The sequence below is a fragment of the Salvelinus sp. IW2-2015 genome, linkage group LG15 (genome assembly GCF_002910315.2).
Source record: "Salvelinus sp. IW2-2015 linkage group LG15, ASM291031v2, whole genome shotgun sequence".
Taxonomy (NCBI): domain Eukaryota; kingdom Metazoa; phylum Chordata; class Actinopteri; order Salmoniformes; family Salmonidae; genus Salvelinus; species Salvelinus sp. IW2-2015.
Window position 1 is genome coordinate 393,948 of NC_036855.1, and position 19,891 is coordinate 413,838.

General features: G+C 42.7%; 2 protein-coding genes across 4 annotated transcripts in view; one reads left to right on the forward strand and one right to left on the reverse strand.

Annotated features, from left to right (window-relative positions):
* Positions 1-1,064: 1,064 nt before the first annotated feature.
* wdr31 (WD repeat domain 31) lies at positions 1,065-6,906 on the reverse strand. 3 transcript variants are annotated; one of them, XM_024003437.2, is made up of 10 exons: positions 6,604-6,906; positions 6,080-6,238; positions 5,757-5,886; positions 5,593-5,667; positions 5,167-5,311; positions 4,856-4,956; positions 4,127-4,194; positions 2,889-3,030; positions 2,432-2,594; positions 1,065-2,311 (listed from the first exon to the last, which is right to left on the reverse strand). In XM_024003437.2, the coding sequence occupies exons 2-10, from the start codon at positions 6,127-6,129 to the stop codon at positions 2,154-2,156; spliced, it is 1,032 nt and encodes a 343-aa protein (XP_023859205.1). In that variant the 5' UTR covers positions 6,130-6,238; positions 6,604-6,906; the 3' UTR covers positions 1,065-2,153. The 3 variants fall into 3 exon arrangements, with proteins under 3 accessions (XP_023859205.1, XP_023859204.1, XP_070302980.1); XM_024003436.2 differs by having other exon boundaries at positions 6,080-6,241; XM_070446879.1 differs by having other exon boundaries at positions 6,080-6,906.
* A 6,590-nt stretch (positions 6,907-13,496) lies between these two features.
* Positions 13,497-19,891, forward strand: part of gak (cyclin G associated kinase) — a 42,248-nt gene continuing 35,853 nt past the window's right edge. Inside the window, exons 1-3 of the mRNA XM_070446880.1 lie at positions 13,497-13,846; positions 19,466-19,527; positions 19,759-19,818. Coding sequence (XP_070302981.1) covers positions 13,705-13,846; positions 19,466-19,527; positions 19,759-19,818 — 264 coding nt within the window. The 5' untranslated portion in view covers positions 13,497-13,704. The remainder of the gene's footprint in view (positions 13,847-19,465; positions 19,528-19,758; positions 19,819-19,891) is intronic.

The following is a 19,891-nucleotide window of genomic DNA, read 5'->3' on the forward strand; positions in this document are numbered from 1 at the left end:
CCAGAAATCTTGCTTGTTTGTAGGTGACCAAATTACTCTGATTTTCCACCATAATTTGCAAACAAATATTCATTAAAAATCCTTACAATGTGATTTTCTGGATTTTTTGCCTCATTTTTGTCGTCATAGTTGAAGTGCCTATTGATGGAAAATTACAGGCCTCTTATCTTTTTTCAGTGGAGAACTTGCACACAGTTGGTGGCTGCTAATCCTTTTTTGCCCCCTGTGCTTCTTACTTTGTGTTCTTTTATTTCTCTGCTACCTTGTGTTCTTTTTTTGTGTCTACATTGAGCTTGAAAGAAAAGGCATTCATGCTACTTGTGGCACACATGACATATAAAACTTGAAACTGTATGGGATGTGTTCCCATCGGAATGTGTTAGCCATGTAACTGGCGAATTTACTACATAGTCTGCTAAGCCTTATTGATGGTGTTGGTATAGTGTCTCTCCGTGCTATACTCATTCTCAGAGTAACTATCTACGGCAGGTTCCAACTGTTTTGATCCGCGACCCTTTGATGAAAGAATGTGTTGTCGGACCCCAATTATTTGAAAAAAATGTGTATCAACAGCCAATGTTAACTTTTTAATTTGGCTATGTCGTCTATTACAAATCAGTCTGCAGTACTTCTTGACAGTATTTCAATTGAAGGACATATGTTTTGAAATGACTGAAATGCATGGGAAGTTCAGAAGATCATCAGCCAATGATTTTCTGTGAAGGAAGTTACATTGTCATTGATGTTATTTCCTCCCCCCAGTCTGTTTGGGCCTGGTCTTGCACGCTGTCTATGAGTTCTGCTTGTTGGACTTGTCCATTTCTGTTCTAATGAGTCTTGCTTGTGGGGCATTGCAGGGAGAGACACACATGTGTTCCTGAGAGCTTATCATTCAGTGAGGGGGGGGGGGGGGTCATAATATTTTGTAGCTTAACCGTTCGAAAAGATGGAGCCACATTTGTAGGAAGAAAGACAGAACCACTCTGTTTATTACAACCTAGCGACTACCGGAGGTTACTGATGTAATCCCGCCTCTATTAACCAAGCGCAAATGTAAAAAAAAATTCTCCAGAGTTTCTCTCGAAACCCCTATTTTCAAAACTGGTGACCCYAYATGGGGTCGCGACCCCTAGTTTGGCAAACGCTGACCTACAGTGTGGCAGTATCTCAGTCAGTTTAATACAAATACATTGCATTCCATAAGTTACATTTTTGCCAGCATAATAACGGAGTATGTCACAGAAGTCGAGTATCACAACCTGGGTCGACATTAGCACTGCCGAGTTGCGCTGTAGCTCAGCTGGTAGAGTATGATGCTTGCAACACCAGGGTAGTGGGTTCGATTCCTGGCACCACTCATACGTAAAAAAAAAATAAAAAAAATTAAATGCATGCATGACTAAGTCATCATTTTGGATAAAAGCATCTGATAAAATGTGGCATAAATTTGTTATTGTATGATTAAAATGGGGTCGTGAAGCCATTTCAAATAAACTGTCGTAAGAACGTAAGTGTCAATCTCCTCCTGTGAAGTTTCACCCTAGTCCGGTCTGAAGTAGACACTTTATTAGAGTAGGACACGACTGGGGTGTATTCATTAGTGCACACCGTAGTAAACTGTAGCAAAATGTGTTTTGCAACTGAATATTTTGCAATGAACATTTGCACTTATTGGACAAGTTCAGTTTAGTCCCTCCACRTTTTGGGCCCRTTTGGTTCCTAGTGAATACACCCCTGCTCTAAACGATTCATGATTTATTTGCCTGCTCTATTTTATAGTGGTTACAGTTTTTCCTAAACTATCAGATTAACAATTCCACAATTGTCTACTTACAGTTAGCAATTTGGCTAATTGTACTTGCTAAAGCTATCACTATCCACTTAGTCTCCAAACATCCAAAACATTTCTGTTGTACCAAGACATCCCAAAGCAGTTGGGCCTCGCCTGATGCTCTGAGTACAATGTCGTAGGGCTCTCCCTGATTTTAGAATGACTCGCAGGGGTCTTCTCCCATCAGTTGACCCAGGGATGGTGTCTCCTGATCAGGTCCATCTGACTTAAAGGGCCTCGCTGGCTTGGAGGTCTGTGTGGCCCACAGTGTAGGTGATTTGGGGTTTCGGGTTACCGTGCCGGCACCGGTCCTGTGCCCTTATCAGAAGCGCGCCACCTCCTTTAGGTCCAGCCCATCCGTGTGATGGTGGAGTACGTGGAGCCCTGTGTTAAAGCTGGCACACAGCAGACTGCTGGAGTCACTTGGGGCCAAAGACACCAAAGGACCTGATCCATCCAGGGTCAGAGTGGTCAGACAGGCTTCAGAGAGAGAAAGAGTGACAAGGAAAATAGGAAAGAACCAAGGAGAATAAACATGATGAGAAGATAGAGGCCATTTAGCTCACTAGGGTAGGGCATCGTAGTGTAGGGCAGTGTTACCTGCAGTGTTTTGATCCCAGATTTTGACTGAGCAGTCATGAGAGGAGGACGCTACGAGCGCAGGGCCCCCGGGGCTGGAGGGCAGGAACACACAGCAAGCGGTGGTCTCACGGTGGCCCCGGTACTCCACCACCTTACAGCCAGGCTGCCTGAGGTCCCAAAGCTACAAACACACACAGAAAACACATGAGTGATGTGGGTGTGGGATTCACACAGTAACAAAACTYCGTAGGGACAGGCTTCATTTCAATTCTCTACCCTTCTACAGGAGTGTRAACTCGTACACTTCCCCCTCATCAATTTAAAAGGGATGGACAGGTGTGAGCAACATGGTARAAACTCACTTCAGTCATTCTTGCACCAAACCAATGCCGTTCATTGGGGGGGAGTGAACAAGTGCACAGTTCTGGAAAAGGGTAGAKAATTGAAAACCCAGAGAGGGTTGAAGGGGTCTCACCGTAGCCTCACAGCCTTGGCCTCCGAAGCCATTGCTGCTGGACAGGAGGTGGTTACCGTTGGCGCTGATGTCACAGTGTGTCTGGATGTATTGCTTGGCTGGGAACGTGTTAGTGACCTGCCAGGTACGACTGTCCCACACCCTGCACATTCAAAATGCATATATCAACCTGGAGCACTGCATTCAGAGGCTGGTGGGAGGAGCTATAGGAGGACAGGCTTATTGTAATGGCTGGAATGGATTAAATGGAATGGTATCGAACACATTAAACATATGGAACATTCATTCCATTCCAGCCTATACAATGAGCTCGTCCTCATAGCTCCTCCCACTAGCCTCCTGACTGCATTACACACAGTAACACTGTTAGTGATCATACCCTGAGGGACTACCAACAGCATATAGCCTGGGGGCCAGTCTGTCGTCCTATAGCCTGGGGGCCAGTCTGTCGTCCTATAGCCTGGGGGCCAGTCTGTCGTCCTATAGCCTTGCACCGTCTATGCTGTCGGCCAGTCTGTCGTCCTATAGCCTGGGGGCCAGTCTGTCGTCCTATAGCCTGGGGGCCAGTCTGTCGCTCCTATAGCCTGGGGGCCAGTCTGTCGTCCTATAGCCTGGGCGGGCCAGTCTGTCGTCCTATAGCTGGGGGCCAGTCTGTCGTCCTATAGCCTGGGGGCCAGTCCTTTGTCGCTCCTATAGCCTGGGGCCAGTCTGTCGTCCTATAAGCCTGGGGGCCAGTCTGTCGTCCTATAGCCTGGGGGCCAGTCTGTCGTCCTATAGCCTGGGGGCCAGTCTGTCGTCCTATAGCCTGGGGGCCAGTCTGTCGTCCTATAGCCTGGGGGGCCAGTCTGTCGTCCTATAGCCTGGGGGCCAGTCTGTCGTCCTATAGCCTGGGGGCCAGTTCTGTCGTCCATACTGCAGTCCATGCGGGGCCAGTCTGTCGTCCTATAGTCTGGGGGCCAGTCTGTCGTCCTATAGTCTGGGGGCCAGTCTGTCGTCCTTAGCCTGAGGGGGCCAGTCTGTCGTCCTATAGTCTGGGGGCCAGTCTGTCGTCCTATAGTCTGGGGGCCAGTCTGTCGTCCTATAGCCTGGGGGCCAGTCTGTCGTCCTATAGCCTGGGGGCCAGTCTGTTACTGCTCTCTTGCAAACTCCTTATGGAATTGGTATTCAAAACATGTTTGGCTTGACAATGAAGTAGGCAAAAGCAGCGACAGATCTGGGACCAGGCTATAACAACTTACCTGATGGTTTTATCCTCGGATGTCTGAACGATGGAGCTGCTCTCAGGTACCCAGCACACATGAGTAACCTGAAAAAGAGTCAGGCTCTATACGAATGATCATACGGAATAATATTTACAATACTTTTTTGTGTATGTAATAATATAACGTTTAGTAGTGTGCAAGATTGATCTACATTTTGTATGCTTTAAATGCCAGGATGTCATACTCATTTCCCCTTTTCATATAGTGTGAATTCCTTAAAGGGATATTTTACTTCAAAATAAATAAATAAATAAATATATATACATATAGTTTATTAGTCCACTGTTGATATGACCCTAAAAACGTTGCATGTCAGCAGGAACATTTAAGATAGAGCACTTTCAGTACAAAGTAAAAAGTGAGATTGTGCAAACTATGCAAAACGCATCACCAAACTTTGTGATTTCACTTTACTTTACTTTCACTTTAACATATTCATGAATTAAATTGCCTTTCCATTATGACGGTGCAACAGACGCCACTTCCTCAGTATGGATGAGCTGTAGTATGTTCATCATTTGTACTAGTATAACTTTTTACYAAACCGTGTTTCTAAATAGTATGCAGTACTGTTAGTGCCTAGTAAATACTTATCGTAAACAGTATGAAGTATGATAATTCGGACACAGGGTATGAGATATCATCCTACCTTTATAAACCCTTTTTTATAGTACCCTCAAATCAAGGGATGGAGGAGTCACTTACCAGGTTTCTGGAGACTGTGTTCTTATGCACACGCTCGCCAGACTCAATGTCCCAGAGGCACATGGAGTTGTCACGGGAACCAGTGCACAGCCTCGACCCATCTACCGAAAATACAAGTATGGTTTACACACACAGGTATTTATTATGGTGTTTGATAAGGTGTTAATGCAAGTGTTTGAGGGGTGAAGGKGGAAGTTGTCCCTAGAYGCTGATCTTGAATTTTCCCCACTAATAGTTAAAGGTTAAGATTGGGGGAGGAGGGAAATCTGATCCTAGATCTGCACYTAGGGGAAACTTCACCCTGTTTCTACCTGGACTGACGGCCAGCCCGTTGACCACCAGCTCATGGCCACAGAACTCCTGGATGGGCTCGTCCCCCTGGTTGAGGTCCCACATCATAACAGTCTTGTCTCGAGACGCACTGAAGATCCAGGTGCTGCCAGGAAAACACTCCACCTGGGAGAGAGAGAGGAGACTCGATAATTAGATACAGAATATCTACAAACACACACAAAAAAAAAGGTATTGTAGCGAAASGTTGACAACAACAAATGTGCAGAGGTAAAATCGTGTGTGTGGGAGATGTATTTTTCTACTCTGTTACTCCCAGCACCACAATTGATATCTATTCTAAAGACTACAACACACCAATAAAACAACRGCAAGCATCCATTCAATATCCACAGCCACATTGCACCCTCTTTCTTCAACTACCTCAGAGTGCACTGGCTGTTTACCTTGGTAACCTCTCTGTTGTGACCCTGGAATGACTGACATAACTTCCCTCCTCTCCAGTCATACACAACCACTGCCTGGGGAGAGATGACAGATTAGCAGTCAGTTTCCTGTACTATATTGTCACTCGTAAAACACGTGCATAAAACCTAGTCAATTTACTCACCATGTCACCTCCCCCAGACACACAAAGGTCTGAGGTCAGGYTGGTGACACAGTTGACGGCATCACGGTGGGCGGGTTCATACTGTATCACTTGACTGACAGCAGCATCCTCGCCATTACCTTTGGTCGCCCTGCAGAGGCACAGTACAATTGCACCTCAAGAATAGCCTTCGATTATCTATTAGGCCTATTTGACGTATGTTATGGGATTGTTACAATCTGAACCAAGCACCGCACAGATCATCTGATCAATAAAACATCTGAAGTCTGTCTTAAACAGGTTTAGGTATGGGGTCACTCAGCCTGTGTTGCTGGCTGTCTTACCTGTACAGTTCAGAGCGCGACCGTCGGAACTTGCTCTGAAGTTTYCCCATGTTTGTGTCAGAACAACCTGGCTGTGGAAGCAAGCAGGGCCTACCACCCAGGTCCCCAACCCATATGAGCAGATTAGGGTAGTGTTATTCTTCAACTGTCAACCACCTTCTCCTGAAATATCAACCCAATACACAGATTAATGCAACGTGCRCCCACTATGTCACTTGACACCATTACAGTAGTCTACCTATTCAACTGTGTGATGATGTAAACACTCCATGAGCTAAATAAATAAACCGGGCGACAGACAGAAGGAAGCTTTATTCAGGAAGGAGGGTGAAATCCTATTATGATTACTGCCACATCGCATTAACCCAACCGACGACGACACTACTTCCATAGCTGTAGCAGTGTTATGCGGACACACATACCAGGTTAACGGTACTTTAAATGGTAAACAGATCAAATCTTTTTTTTACAGTAACTTGTCTAGCTAAAACAGGTGGTGGCAAGCCAGATCGATTGTTGCTTACCTGTCCTGCTGGGGTGCGTAATTGACTATGACTACTAAGCTAGCTAGCTGCTGGCTAGCTAGCTTGCTAACTTAATCTTGTTTTATCTCTCATGCCACGAGATGTGAATGAGCTAGCTAGCACGCGACGACGCATAATTGTGATAAATTAGACAACGTTACTCCCTTCTTCTCACAGATAAACTGTACTCCCGTTCCGGTATTCGTAAACTTTCGCCGTAGATTGCCTCAAAAAAGCTATTTTTTTGCCGCGAACTCATCGCACTATTCACTTCCTAGCGACGCTTTCTCTGTTACCAGGCGAACTGAGGTCACCTGACACAGAGGGAGGAGCAACTTTGACAAAATAGCTTTCTAATAGTCTACTACCAAATAAAAGTCCGTGCTCTCATTTTGTGTGATTTGTGCAATTAAACTAGTGGCGTGGCAAGGCCCACGTAAGATGATGTAACCCAATATTGCAAGCTCTTATGTTGCTAAAAGTATTTCCCCTACATAAAGAAACAAACATTAGGATATATTAAAGCGTTTTGGAAATATAGACCTGCAAACACAGATACAAAAGGAGGAACTATCAACTATTCATATTTTTGATGAATGTTAACTTTAGTTTACAAACTCTCATTTAGTGCTGTATGGTCCTACCTGACAAAAATACATACAGTAACATTTATTTGTATTTTTTTATTTTTATGTTGTAGCTATTGTAATCTAGTCTGAGTACCAGTCATGTGGCAGTCCAATTCCATGGTCTAGTAACTGCCTTAGGGGATGGCTAATGGTGGAGTGGGCCTCTCAAGGACATTTATGGGAGATTCAGAATGACATTCACATTGGCATTTCTAGTMAATGAGTGTCAGGTTGTGTTGGTTCCTTGTAGTGAACACCTGCTTTGTGCGCTTGTTATACGTGGTTCCATCCTCTCCATACACCGTAACTATTACCAAGCCAACATGGCAATTCCAGGGCAGACAGCCAGRATGATGGACACGACAGGATAAGAATGCACTGGAACATCCCAATATGCATCACAAATGCAGTGAGCCAACGGAAGGTCATATTGGACTAGCAATGAATCAAAGTTCACTTCTAAATTAAGGGGCGCAATCCTGTTGGGGCAAGTTTGGGGGGCAAGTTGTAGAGCTAGGGAGAGGGTGTCAGAGTCCTAGGTCGGATTCTCTTTCCTTTCAAATCTAAGTTAATTGTCGCGTACACAGTTTAGCTGATGTTATAGCGGGTGCAGCGAGATGCTTATGTTACTAGCGCCTAAAAATGCAGTAACATGTAAAGCAAGTACACAAATAATTTTAAAAAAATAACAAGAAAGGGGCCTCCCAGCAGTCTACCATCACTACAGCCTGTGTCACAACTGGCTCGGGTTAAGCGAGCAGGTGTTAAGAAGCGCGGTTTGGCGGGTCATGTTTCAGAGGACGTGTGACTCGATCTTTGCTTCTCCGGAGTTGCAGCGGTGATACAAGATCGTAATTGGACATCAAGGAATTGGGGAGAAAAAATAGTTAAAATTACAAAAATGATCCCATTAACAACTCAAATCGCACTGCAACAGTAATCCAAACGCTATCTGTATGAACTCTGAGTGTACAAAACATTAAGAACACCTGCTCTTTCCATGACATAGCTTTCACCTGGTCAGTCTATGATCCCTTATTGATGTCGCTTGTTAATTAAATCCACTTCAATCAGTATATATGAAGGGGAGGAGACAGGTTAAAGAAGGATTTTTAAACCTTGAGACAACTGAGATATGAATTGTGTATGTGTGCAATTCAGAGGGTGAATGGGCAARACAAAAGATTTAACTGCATTTGAACAGGGTATGGTTGTAGGTTCTAGGCACACCGGTTTGTGTTAAGAACTTCAAAGCTGCTGGATTTTTCACGCTCAACAGTTTCCCATGTGTATCAAGAATGGTCCACCACCCAAAGGACATCCAGCCAACTTGACACAACTGTGAGAAGCATTGGAGTCAACATGGGCCAGCATCCCTGTGGAAAGCTTTCGACACCTTGTAGAGTACATACCCYGATGAATTGCGRCTGTTCAGAGGGCAAAAAGAGGGTGGTGCAACTCAATAATATTGTGTACACTCAGTGTGTACTGTTTACACAAGATATACTAAGAATGATATGTACAKCAGTAGATATATTAGAGTGAGCTATGTCAAGAATCAAGTATATAAATGAATATGTGGTGTGTATACACAGTGTAACTAACTGTACAGTAGTAGAMATATTAGAATGAGCTATGTCGAGAATACACTATTTAAATACACAGTACAAAACCCCATAGCAAAATGGATATAATTGCAGGAAATTAGCTTCCGGACCAGATTCTGAAATATAAATGTATATATACAGTACCAGTCAATAGTTTGGACACACCTACTCATTCCAGGGTTTTTCTTTATTTGTACTATTTTCTACATTGTAGAATAATAGTGAAGCCATCACAACTATGAAATAACACATATGGAATCATGTAGTAACCAAAATAATGTTAAACAAATCAAAAATATATTTAATTTTTCGAGATACTTAAAAGTAGCCACCCTTTGACGTGATGACAGCTTTGCAYACCTCCACAACAGACCACAGATGACACAATCTCAATTCCACTTAACACTGCCCCACCCACCTGAACAAAGGGGAAATATGCTACGTGAGAATGCTGTTCATAGACTCCAGCTCAGCGTTCAACACCATAGCCCACTCCAAGCTCATCACCAAGCTAGCAGTGGTGGAAAAAGTACTCAATTGTCATACTTGAGTAAAAGTAACGATACCTTAATAGAAAATGACTMAAGTAAAAGTGAAAGTCACCCAGTAAAATTCTAAATGAGTAGAAGTGTAAAARTATTTGGTTTTATRTATACTTAAGTATCAAAAGTAAATTTAAAATATTTTAAAATTCCCTATTTTAAGCAAACCAGRAGGCACCATTTTCTTGTTTATTTAATTTACGGATAGCCAGGGGTACACTCCAACACTCAGACMKCACTTACAAACGAAGCATGTGTTTAGTGAGTCCGCCAGATCAGAGGCAGTAGGGATGACCAGGGATGTTCCCTTGATAAGTGTGTGAATTAGAATATTTTCCTGTCCTGCTAAGCATTCAAAATGAATGCTAAGCATTCAAAACTTTGCTGGAGTCATTTTGTGTGTCAGGGTGAAGTAAAAAKTTCATCATTTTCATGTAGTGAAGTAAAAGTAAAAGTCACAAATATAAAAGTCACAAATATAAATAGTAAAGTACAGATACCCCAAAAAACGACTTAAGTAGTACTTTCAAGTATTTTTTTWACTTAATTACTTTACACCACTGCAAGCTAGGGACCCTGAGACTGAACCCCTCCCTCTTCAACTGGATCCTGGACTTCCTGACGGGCCACACCCATACATTTCTATATTCGTAATTCCATTCCTTTACTTAGATTTGTGTGTATTAGGCATTTGTTGTGAAATTGCTAGATTTACCCTGCCTTCATGTACATACAGTGGAAGTCGRAAGTTTACATACACCTTACCCAAATACACTTAAACTCAGTTTTAAACAATTCCTGACATTTAATCCTAGTAAAAATTCCCTGTCTTAGGTCAGTTAGTATCACCACTTTATTTTAAGAATGTGAAATGTCAGAATAATTGTAGAGAGAATGACTTATTTCAGATTTAATTTCCTTCATCCCATTCCCAGTGGGTCAGAAGATTACATACACTCAATTAGTATTTGGTAGCGTTGCCTTTAAATTATTTAACTTGGGTCAAGCGTTTCGGGTAACCTTCCACAAGCTTCCCACAATCAGTTGGGTGAATTTTTACATACACTTAGGTTGGAGTCATAAAAACAAATTTTTCAACCACTTCCACAAATTTATTGTTAACAAACTATAGTTTTGGCAAGTTGGTTAGGACTTCTACTTTGTGCATGACAAGTCATTTTTCAACAATTGTTTACAGACAGATTATTTACATTATAATTCGCTGTATCACAATTCCAGTGGGTCAGAAGTTTACAAACACTAAGTTGACTGTGCCTTTAAACAGCTTGGAAAATTCCAGAAAATGATGTCATGGCTTAGAAGCTTCTGATAGTCTAATTGAAATCTTTGAGTCAATTGGAGGTGTACCTGTGGATGTTTTCAAGGCCTACCTTCAACCTTAATGCCTCTTTGCTTGACATCATGGGAAAATCAAAATGAAATCAGCCAAGACCTCAGAAAATGTTTTTGTAGACCTCCACAAGTCTGGTTCATCCTTGGGAACAATTTCCAAACGCCTGAAGGTACCATGTTCATCTGTACAAACAATAGTACGCAAGTATAAACACCATGGGACCACGCAGCCACCATACCGCTCATTCTGTCTCCTAGAGTTGAATGTACTTTGATGTGAAAGTACAAATCAATCCCAGAACAACAGCAAAGGACCATGTGAAGATAATGGAGGAAACAGGTACAAAAGTATCTGTATTCACAGTAAAACGAGTCCTATATCGACATTACCTGAAAGGCCGCTCAGCAAGGAAGAAGCCATTGCTCCAAAACCGCCATATAAAGCCAGACTACGGTTTGCAACTGCACATGGGGACAAAGATTGTACTTTTTGGAGAAATGTCCTCTGGTCTGATGAAACAAAAATAGAACTGTTTGGCCATAATGACCATCGTTATGTTTTGAGGAAAAAAGGGGATGCTTGCAAGCCGAAGAACACCATCCCAACCGTGAAGCATGGGGGTGGCAGCATCATGAAGTGGGGGTGCTTTGCTGCAGGAGGGACTGATGCACTTTACAAAATAGATTGCATCATGAGGTAGGAAAATTATGTGGATATATTGACGCAACATCTCAWGACATCAGTCAGGAAGTTAAAGCTTGGGTCTTCCAAATGGACAATGACCCCAAGCATACTTCCAAAGTTGTGGCAATGGCTTAAGGACAACAAAGTCAAGGTATTGGAGTGGCATCACAAAGCCCCGACCTCAATCCTGTAGAAAACTTGTGGGCAGAACTGAACAAGTGTGTGCGAGCAAGGAGGCCTACAAACCTGACTCGGTTACACCAGCACTGTTAGGAGGAATCGGACCAAATTCACCCAACTGATTGAGGGAAGCTTGTGGAAGGCTACCTGAAACGTTTTACCCAAGTTAAACAATTTAAAGGCAATGCTACCAAATACTAATTGAGTGTATGTAAACTTCTGACCCACTGGGAATGTGATGAAAGAAATAATAAATATTTCTCTCTACTATTATTCTGACATTTCACATTCTTAAAATAAAGTGGTGATCCTAACTGACCTAAGACAGGGAATTTTTACGAGGATTGAATGTCAGGAATGGTGTAAAAYKGAGTTTAAATGTATTTTGCTAAGGTGTATGTAAACTTCCGACTTCAACTGTATATACATATGTATGTGTGTGTGTACTGTACCTGTTAGATATTGGGGGCTTCCTGGGATGTGCTTTTGGATGTTATCGCTGTAATAGATGAGTTAGCTAGCATGCGCTAATATGATGTTATTGCTGTAAGAGAATCTGTCGTTCTGCCCCTGAACAAGGCAGTTAACCCACTGTTCCTAGGCCATCATTGAAAATAAGAATTTGTTCTTAACTGACTTGCCTAGTTAAAATAAAGGTTAAAAAAAGAGTGAGTTGGCTAGCCATGCTCTAATAGGATGTTATTGCTGTAAGAGTGAGTTAGCTAGCATGCTCTAATTGTAATGGTCCCATTAGTTCCCTGCTAATTCACAGTTATTTCCCTGCTAACAGACGAATCACAAATCTACAGCCAAGTATGATCCCATCTGTTCCACTGGTGTCGAGACCAGTGTTCTTGTGTTTGCATGGTCAGCTGTTAGAAATAAATGCAAAGAGTTATGCTTGGGGCAAATATAACACAACACGTCACTGAGTACCACTCTTCATATTTTCAAGCATGGCGGTGGCGCCATCATGTTATGGGTATGCTTGTCATCGGCAAGGACTAGGTCGTTTTTTGGGATAAAAAGAAACGGAATCCAGCAAAGCACAGGCAAAATCCTATGTTGGAGCTCCTGCTAATTCAGTTATTTACATGCTAACAAACAAATTACGAATTTACAGCCATTAACACRCTGTTGTCCTGCACATCTGATGTTCTTGCTTGTGTCTATCGTCAGGTACTTACATTTATAGTATTTTGTACTATTTTTGTAAGAATAAASTACAGATCAACTGGGATCGCTGGCTGGACAGTCCTTTAAAAACACAACGTAAGAGAGTTACGATCGACAATCATATCTGTTACACTGGTGTCGAGACCAGTATTCTTGTCTTCGCTGGACAGCTTTTACACAGAGGCTGTAAAACAAATTGGTGGAACTACTAGGCGGACGGATGGAGCTACCATGGCTGCTCCCTTAGTAAGTGGACATACTGTCAGATTTTTTACAAATTAATTGAACCTTTATTTAACTAGGTAAGTCAGTCAAGAACACATTATTATTTACAATGATGGCCAAACCCTAACCCGGACAACACCGGGCCAATTGTGTGCCGCCCTATGGGACTCCCAATCACGGCCTGTTGTGATACAGCCTGGAATTGAACCAGGGTCTGTAGTGACACCTCTAGCACTGAGATGCAGTGCCTTAGACCACTGTGCCACTCGGGAGCCCAAGCACTGGTGCTTCTACTAGGGGGTTGGAAGGGTTTTGGTGAGGGTTTGTTAGTAGGGATTTATTCGTTTATTTATTTTTCTTATTAGTACAGAATTAGGAAAACCGTTATTGAACGCACACTCCAGCACAGTAGGTGGCGGCATGCACCTTAAACTTTAATTTGCGGACCTCCATTATACCATAGAAGTAGAATGTTTGTGACGTCACGATGAGCGTCACCACCTCACGGAAGTGCAGTGATGGCCACTCTAGATGAGTAGGACGATAATGTTTGTGTAGCGAAGGAATCAAATAACTAGACACCAACGTTCATAATTAACTTAACGACATCACTGATTGATTTAAAAAAAAACTTTGACTACAGCATATTATCTCTGTAAGGCCTGGAAAGAGCTCGCTGAGCTACACCGGGGACGCAGGACAAAATGTCCCTCTTCCAGTCGGCACTTGATTTCCTGGCAGGGCCCGGTGGCACTGGAGGCGCAAGTCGAGACCAAAATGATTTTGTTGGGCAAATTGTGGAGCTTGGTGACATGAAACTGAGAATCAAAAGGGTTATAGCTGAAGGTGAGTTATGTGTCAAGGTTGATAATCCGCAAACGTCATATTTACATGACACTAGGCTTGCTAATGTTAGCTAACGTTAACTAGCTAGCAAGCTAGCCATACTGGTTGGCTAGCTGACTTTAGCTAGCTAGCTATCTGGTTTATTGTTAGCATCCTTTATCAGCTAGCTAGAATATGATTTTAACAAGACATACTAGATATTATAGTATTTTATGTTTTTATTTACGGCCAACTGTTAAGACGGCTTTTTTAACAATGGTAGGCAGGTGACAACAAATTACATGATGATATACAGTAGCAAGTGTTGTTATTATAAATACTGGTACTTTAGCTGTGCTGTCCATGTAACTTTAGAAATGTGTCATGGATAATATCTATATAGRCTGTTTGTGTACAATCGAACTACCTAGTACCTACTTACTGTTTTCTGCCCTCAGTACACATAACCTGCGTGGGACAGGTTCTTGCTTACCCTTGACACAGACAGCTGACATTTTGAGGAATCTGGGGAGAGATGGAGCAGGAAAAGAGAAAGTGCTTAGGTTCCCGTTGGTTGTATTACCTCTTCTGAGAATCTTCAACGTAAAGTAGTGCAGTATTGTTCATGTGGAAGTTTACAGAGAAGACTCCGAGACCTAGTAGTGCTTCATGCCATCAAAATGGAAAACCAATTTCCCTTTAATCAAACACTTTCTCGTTTCACTCTCAAGCGATGTTTCATATTTCCTTATTAAGGAAAAAGAGTTGTTCTTGTGATCAGGTTTATTGTAATGTTGTCAGTTTTTAAAAGGAGTGTATGGACATCCAACAATTTTAGATGCAAGGCAAGGTACAAAAACAGTCATGAAAGGAATAGAAATGCCCGCACAAAGGCCTGATGACGATGACTTTCAGAATTTACAATTAACTAAACAGGAGCACTGTGTTCTCATCTGAGACACTTCCTTTCATTGATAAAACATTAAAGATAGTTGACGACAAAGGATTGTTTTAAGACTGACTTTGAAATGATTGCAGGATCTCCGCACCTCTCTGATTCGGTCCCGATTTTAATTAGGACCTTTACATTGCCATAGGCTACATTGCCTTGTCGCCTAGCTGTCATCAATGTCCTGTACTAGGACAAGTAGTACAGATAGTTTTTACTTGTTCAAAAGCTCAAGTCACTTGTAACACTTTTTACATCATTGTATTATGCAAAGGAACCACAACAAAAATGCATTACTATCTTATTTACCATAGAGAATCAGACAAAAATGTAGTCTACACTCCGCCTATTGGCTTCTTTGCATATTCAAGCCTCTCAAAACACAGCACTGCCCCTTTAAGGCTCTCCTGGAGGATGGTTGGCCTCCCTTGGTAGCTTATAAAATATTGCAACATTACAACCAAATACTTTTCTTTATTAAATAATTTCCTCCGGTTCAAAACAGACTCTGGGACGACAGATCCAAAATTCATACAACCACTGCACATTAATAAAAAATCGGAAATGTTTTATTTATTCATATTATAAGCTCAACAAATGCGCACATGGCTGTAGGGTCCGCGTGAATGTTCCAAAATGCAATTAGCAGGAAAAAAACAATCAAAAGAGCCCCGCACGCACAAGGGGTTTCATGCGACAGAGATTAAAATATCCGTTAGAAATTAAAAGAAAAATCCACCCAAAACCACTTGTTTCTTTAATTTGTAGTGTTAAATAACACTGTGTGAGAAGAATAGTTTTTGAACAAATGTTTCATTTTGCTGTCGCAGCTCGACTACAAACTCCAATGCTCTCTCTGTGGGCTGGCTAGTTAGTTAGCTAGCTAGCAAGCAAACATAGCTACACACAATAATACCAAAGACAATATCAGCATGTGAAGTAGGTAGTTAGTACAGTTTTTTTAGCCGATTTTACAGCTGTCAATTTAGGAGTCTACAGTCTCACCATGTTCAACCTGCAGATCGATGTGCCTCAGTGGAGTCTGGCATTCGCAACGGCAGATACAGTGTATTCAGAAAGTATTCAAACCCCTTAACTTTTTCCACATTTTGTTACGTTATAGCCTTATTCTAAAATTGATTAAATAGTTTCCCCCCCCCCCCCCTCAAGCTACACACAATACCCCATAATGACAAGGCAAAAACAGGTTTTTAGAATTTTTTGCAAATTTATTACAAATAATTTAAAAAAATCTCAAATTACATTTACATAAGTATTCAGACCCTTTACTCAGTACTTTGTTGAAGCACCTTTGGCAGCGTTCACAGCCTTGCGTCTTCTTGTGTATGAAGCTGCAAGCTTGGCACACCTGTATTTGTGGAGTTTCTCCCATTCTTCTCAAGCTCTAGAGCTCTGTCAAAGTGACCATCGGGTTCTTGGTCACCTCCCTGACCAAGGCCCTTGTCCCCCGATTGCTCAGTTTAGCCGGGTGGCCAGCTCTAGGAATAGTCTTGGTGGGTCATAACTTCTTCCATTTAATTATGATGGAGGCCACTGTGTTCTTGGGGACCTTCAATGCTGCAGACATTTGTTGATCTGTTTCTCGATACGATCCTGCCTTGGAGCTCTACGGACAATTCCTTCGACCTCATGGCTTGGTTTTTGCTCTGACATGCACTGTCAACCGTGGGACCTTATATAGACAGGTGTCTACCTTTCCAATCAATTGAGTTTACGACAGGTGGACCCCGAATCAAGTTGTAGAAACATCTCAAGGGTGATCAATGGAAACAGGATGCACCTGAGCTCAATTTAGAGTCATAGCAAAGGTTTTGAATACTTATGTAAATAAGGTATGTCTGTTTTTTAAATTTTAAATTTGCAACAAAAAATACTTTTCGATTTGTCATTGTGTGGGGTTGTGTGTAGATTGATAAAGAAAAAATACATTCAATCAATTTTAGAATAAGGCTGTAACGCAAGAGTGTGGAAAAAGTCAAGGGGTCTGAATACTTTCCAAATGCACTTTATACTTTTGAGGAGATTTAAAACTTTGCCTATGCTATGCCAATTGCCTGCTTGCTGTATTCTGGGTAATTCTTGGACAAGGAGCGAATTGGAGTCTATTGGGTGCTAGCTCAAAAACCCAACATTAGCACCAGTTTCGTTAATTAAAAAAAATGTGTTTTCCCGGACAAGCATTAATGTCAAACACTAACTTCTTTAGGAAAACATCCCTAATATTGTGACCAAACATCATTATCTTGTCATTTCGATTCACATGTATTTATTTCCCAAGCTATTGCACACAATATTTTTACATACAGCAGGTTTTTAAAGGACCAAAGAGGTTGTTCTGCTTCGTGTTTTCATTTTTACCATGAAATGATATTGTGATACTGGTTTCGTCCCGGCCCAAGTAAGATACTGGTATCGTCCCGGCCCAAGTAAGATGCTGGTGTCGTCCCGGCCCTAGTAGAAGATTCTGTTGTCGTCCCGCCCTAGAAAGATTCTGGTATCGTTCCCGCCCAAGTAAAGATTCTGGTTCGTCCCGACCAAGTAAAGATTCTGGTATCGTCCCGGACCAAGTAAAGATTCTGTTGTCGTCCCGGCCCTAGTAAAGATGCTGGTGTCGTCCCGGCCCTAGTAAAATGCTGGTGTCGTCCCGGCCCTAGTAAAGATGCTGGTGTCGTCCCGGCCCTAGTAAAATGCTGGTGTCGTCCCGGCCCTAGTAAAGACTGGCGTCCCGGCCCTAGAAGATGCTGGTGTCGTCCCGGCCCTAGTAAAGATGCTGGTGTCGTCCCGGCCCTAGTAAAGATGCTGTGTCGTCCCGGCCCAGTAAAATGCTGGTGTCGTCCCGGCCCTAGTAAAGATGCTGGTGTCGTCCCGGCCCTAGTAAAGATGCTGGTGTCGTCCCGGCCCTAGTAAAGATCTGGGTCCCCGGCCTGTAAAGATGTGGTGTCGTCCCGGCCCTAGTAAAGATGCTGGTGTCGTCCGGCCCTAGAAAGATGCTGGTGTCGTCCCGGCCCTAGTAAAGATGCTGGGTCTCCCGCCCTAGTAAAGATGCTGGTGTCGTCCCGGCCCAAGTAAAGATGCTGGTGTCGTGTCGTCCCTAGTAAAGTGCTGGGTCTCCCGGCCCTAGTAAAGATTCTGGGGTCGTCCCGGCCCAAGTAAAGATTCTGGGTCGTCCCGGCCCTAGTAAAGATTCTGTTATCGTCCCGGCCCTAGTAAAGAAGCTGGGTCTCCCGGCCCTTTGTAAACATGCTCTATAGACCAGGGCCCAAAGAGGGGCACACTAACAACTATTTGCAGCATGTCTAACACAAACGCTCTCTCTCTCGCTCTCTCTTTCTCTTTCCTTTTCTCTCTCTTGCTCTTCCTCTCTCTCTCTCTACCTTATTACACTAGCCTTTGACATCTGAGCTGGAAGTGTCTCCACTCTACAGCCCTCCAACCTTTGTCCCTCTGTCCTGGCTAACAGGTTTGCTGTTGCAGATAGGGCCTACACACTGGTTTGTTGGAGGCAGGAGAGTGTTGGCGTTTTAGCAGGGCTTTATTTGATTACTGAGATACCAGGGCCGTAACATACCTCAGGCATGGAATGTTAATGGCGTTGTGCCAGAAACAGGGCACCTTTACATTCTTGTCCAATAAATAGTGAGGAGGCCCTGCCTTCAGTGTTTCATGTTTCACAGAGAACAGACTGGTGTCTAATTTCAGCGGCCTCTGTTTTGTTGTTAAGGAATTGGAGCGAATCCTCATTGACTTGAAGGGCGTATGCAAAATGAATAGTGAATTAGTATTCACTTCAGATACCTTCCCAGTGCACACAGAGCTATCTTACATGTTAGGTGTTTAGCAAGTACAACAAATAATGAGAAAAATGTCTTTGTACACAATTCTAATACTCCCCAAATGCAGGCACAATATGTTGGAATGTGCAGATTTGCCCTGAGAAACATTAGAGCCCAGTGATGGTCTTGTTTGAGCAGACTGCAGAGAGCACACCTTTTTCCATTTGAAGGTTAACTTAGAACAGAATTGTTACAAATAAGTCATCAGACAGTGTGTTGTGTCTATTCTTGAAAACTACAGCAAAACTGATGTTGCAATAGCGTTGTCTGTGAAAAAGGGAACTGCTCTGTTGACACGTGACGGAACGTCTTGCAATGTCAATCATTTAGCAGCAACAGTAGTGACTAAAAGCTCCCTGGGATATGGGTGTGGTCTCCAGATTAGTGTCCAGTAGTCCACCTCTGTTTCAATGAGATAATTCTAAAGCATTTTTTTTGTTGTTGTCTGTTATGACAATGTAGTGAAGTGCAATAGGTTGAGGAAACCTTATGTTGACTTTTGACCGCAATCACTATTAGATATAATGTCTCTTTAATTGAAAGTTATTCGCATTAAAAACACCAGCGCCCATACTCATAAAGCATCTAAAAGTGGGAGTACTGACCTAGGGTCAGTTTGGTATTTTATACCATAATGTGTAACATTACATGGACAGGGGGGGACCTGATCCTAGATCAGCACTGCTACTCCAAGACACTTTATAAATACAGGCCCTGATTGGCGCTACGGCAGGTAGTACAAATCAGCACTGGATGTGAAATAGCACTGAAGCGAGCTGTTGTTGTGCTGGCTCTCTCATCCGGGCCATTGATCCCTCGTTGTCTTTGCCTCTGCAGGTGGTTTTGCATTTGTGTATGAAGCCCAGGACATAGGCAGCAGTAAAGACTATGCTCTCAAGGTAAGCGTTTTGATTTCCTTCACACACATTATCCCTTTCTGCACACACCTTGCTAACGCATGTTAGTTTAGACAGTCGTCACAAATAGTGCCCTATTCCTTTATATAGTGCCCTATTCTTTTATGTAGTGCACTACATTTGACTAGCTCCAATAGCATGCCATTTGGGACGCATACATTGTTCTGTATTTGTTAAATGGTAAAGTGTGTGTGTGTGTGTGTGTGCACACAGAGGCTCCTGTCCCACGAGGAGGAGAAGAACAAAGAAATCATCCAGGAGGTCTGCATCATGGTATCTTTTTGAGTGGTCTGTGCTCATTGAAAGTCAAACACTGAACATTCCTCCTAGACAACATCCTTTAGTC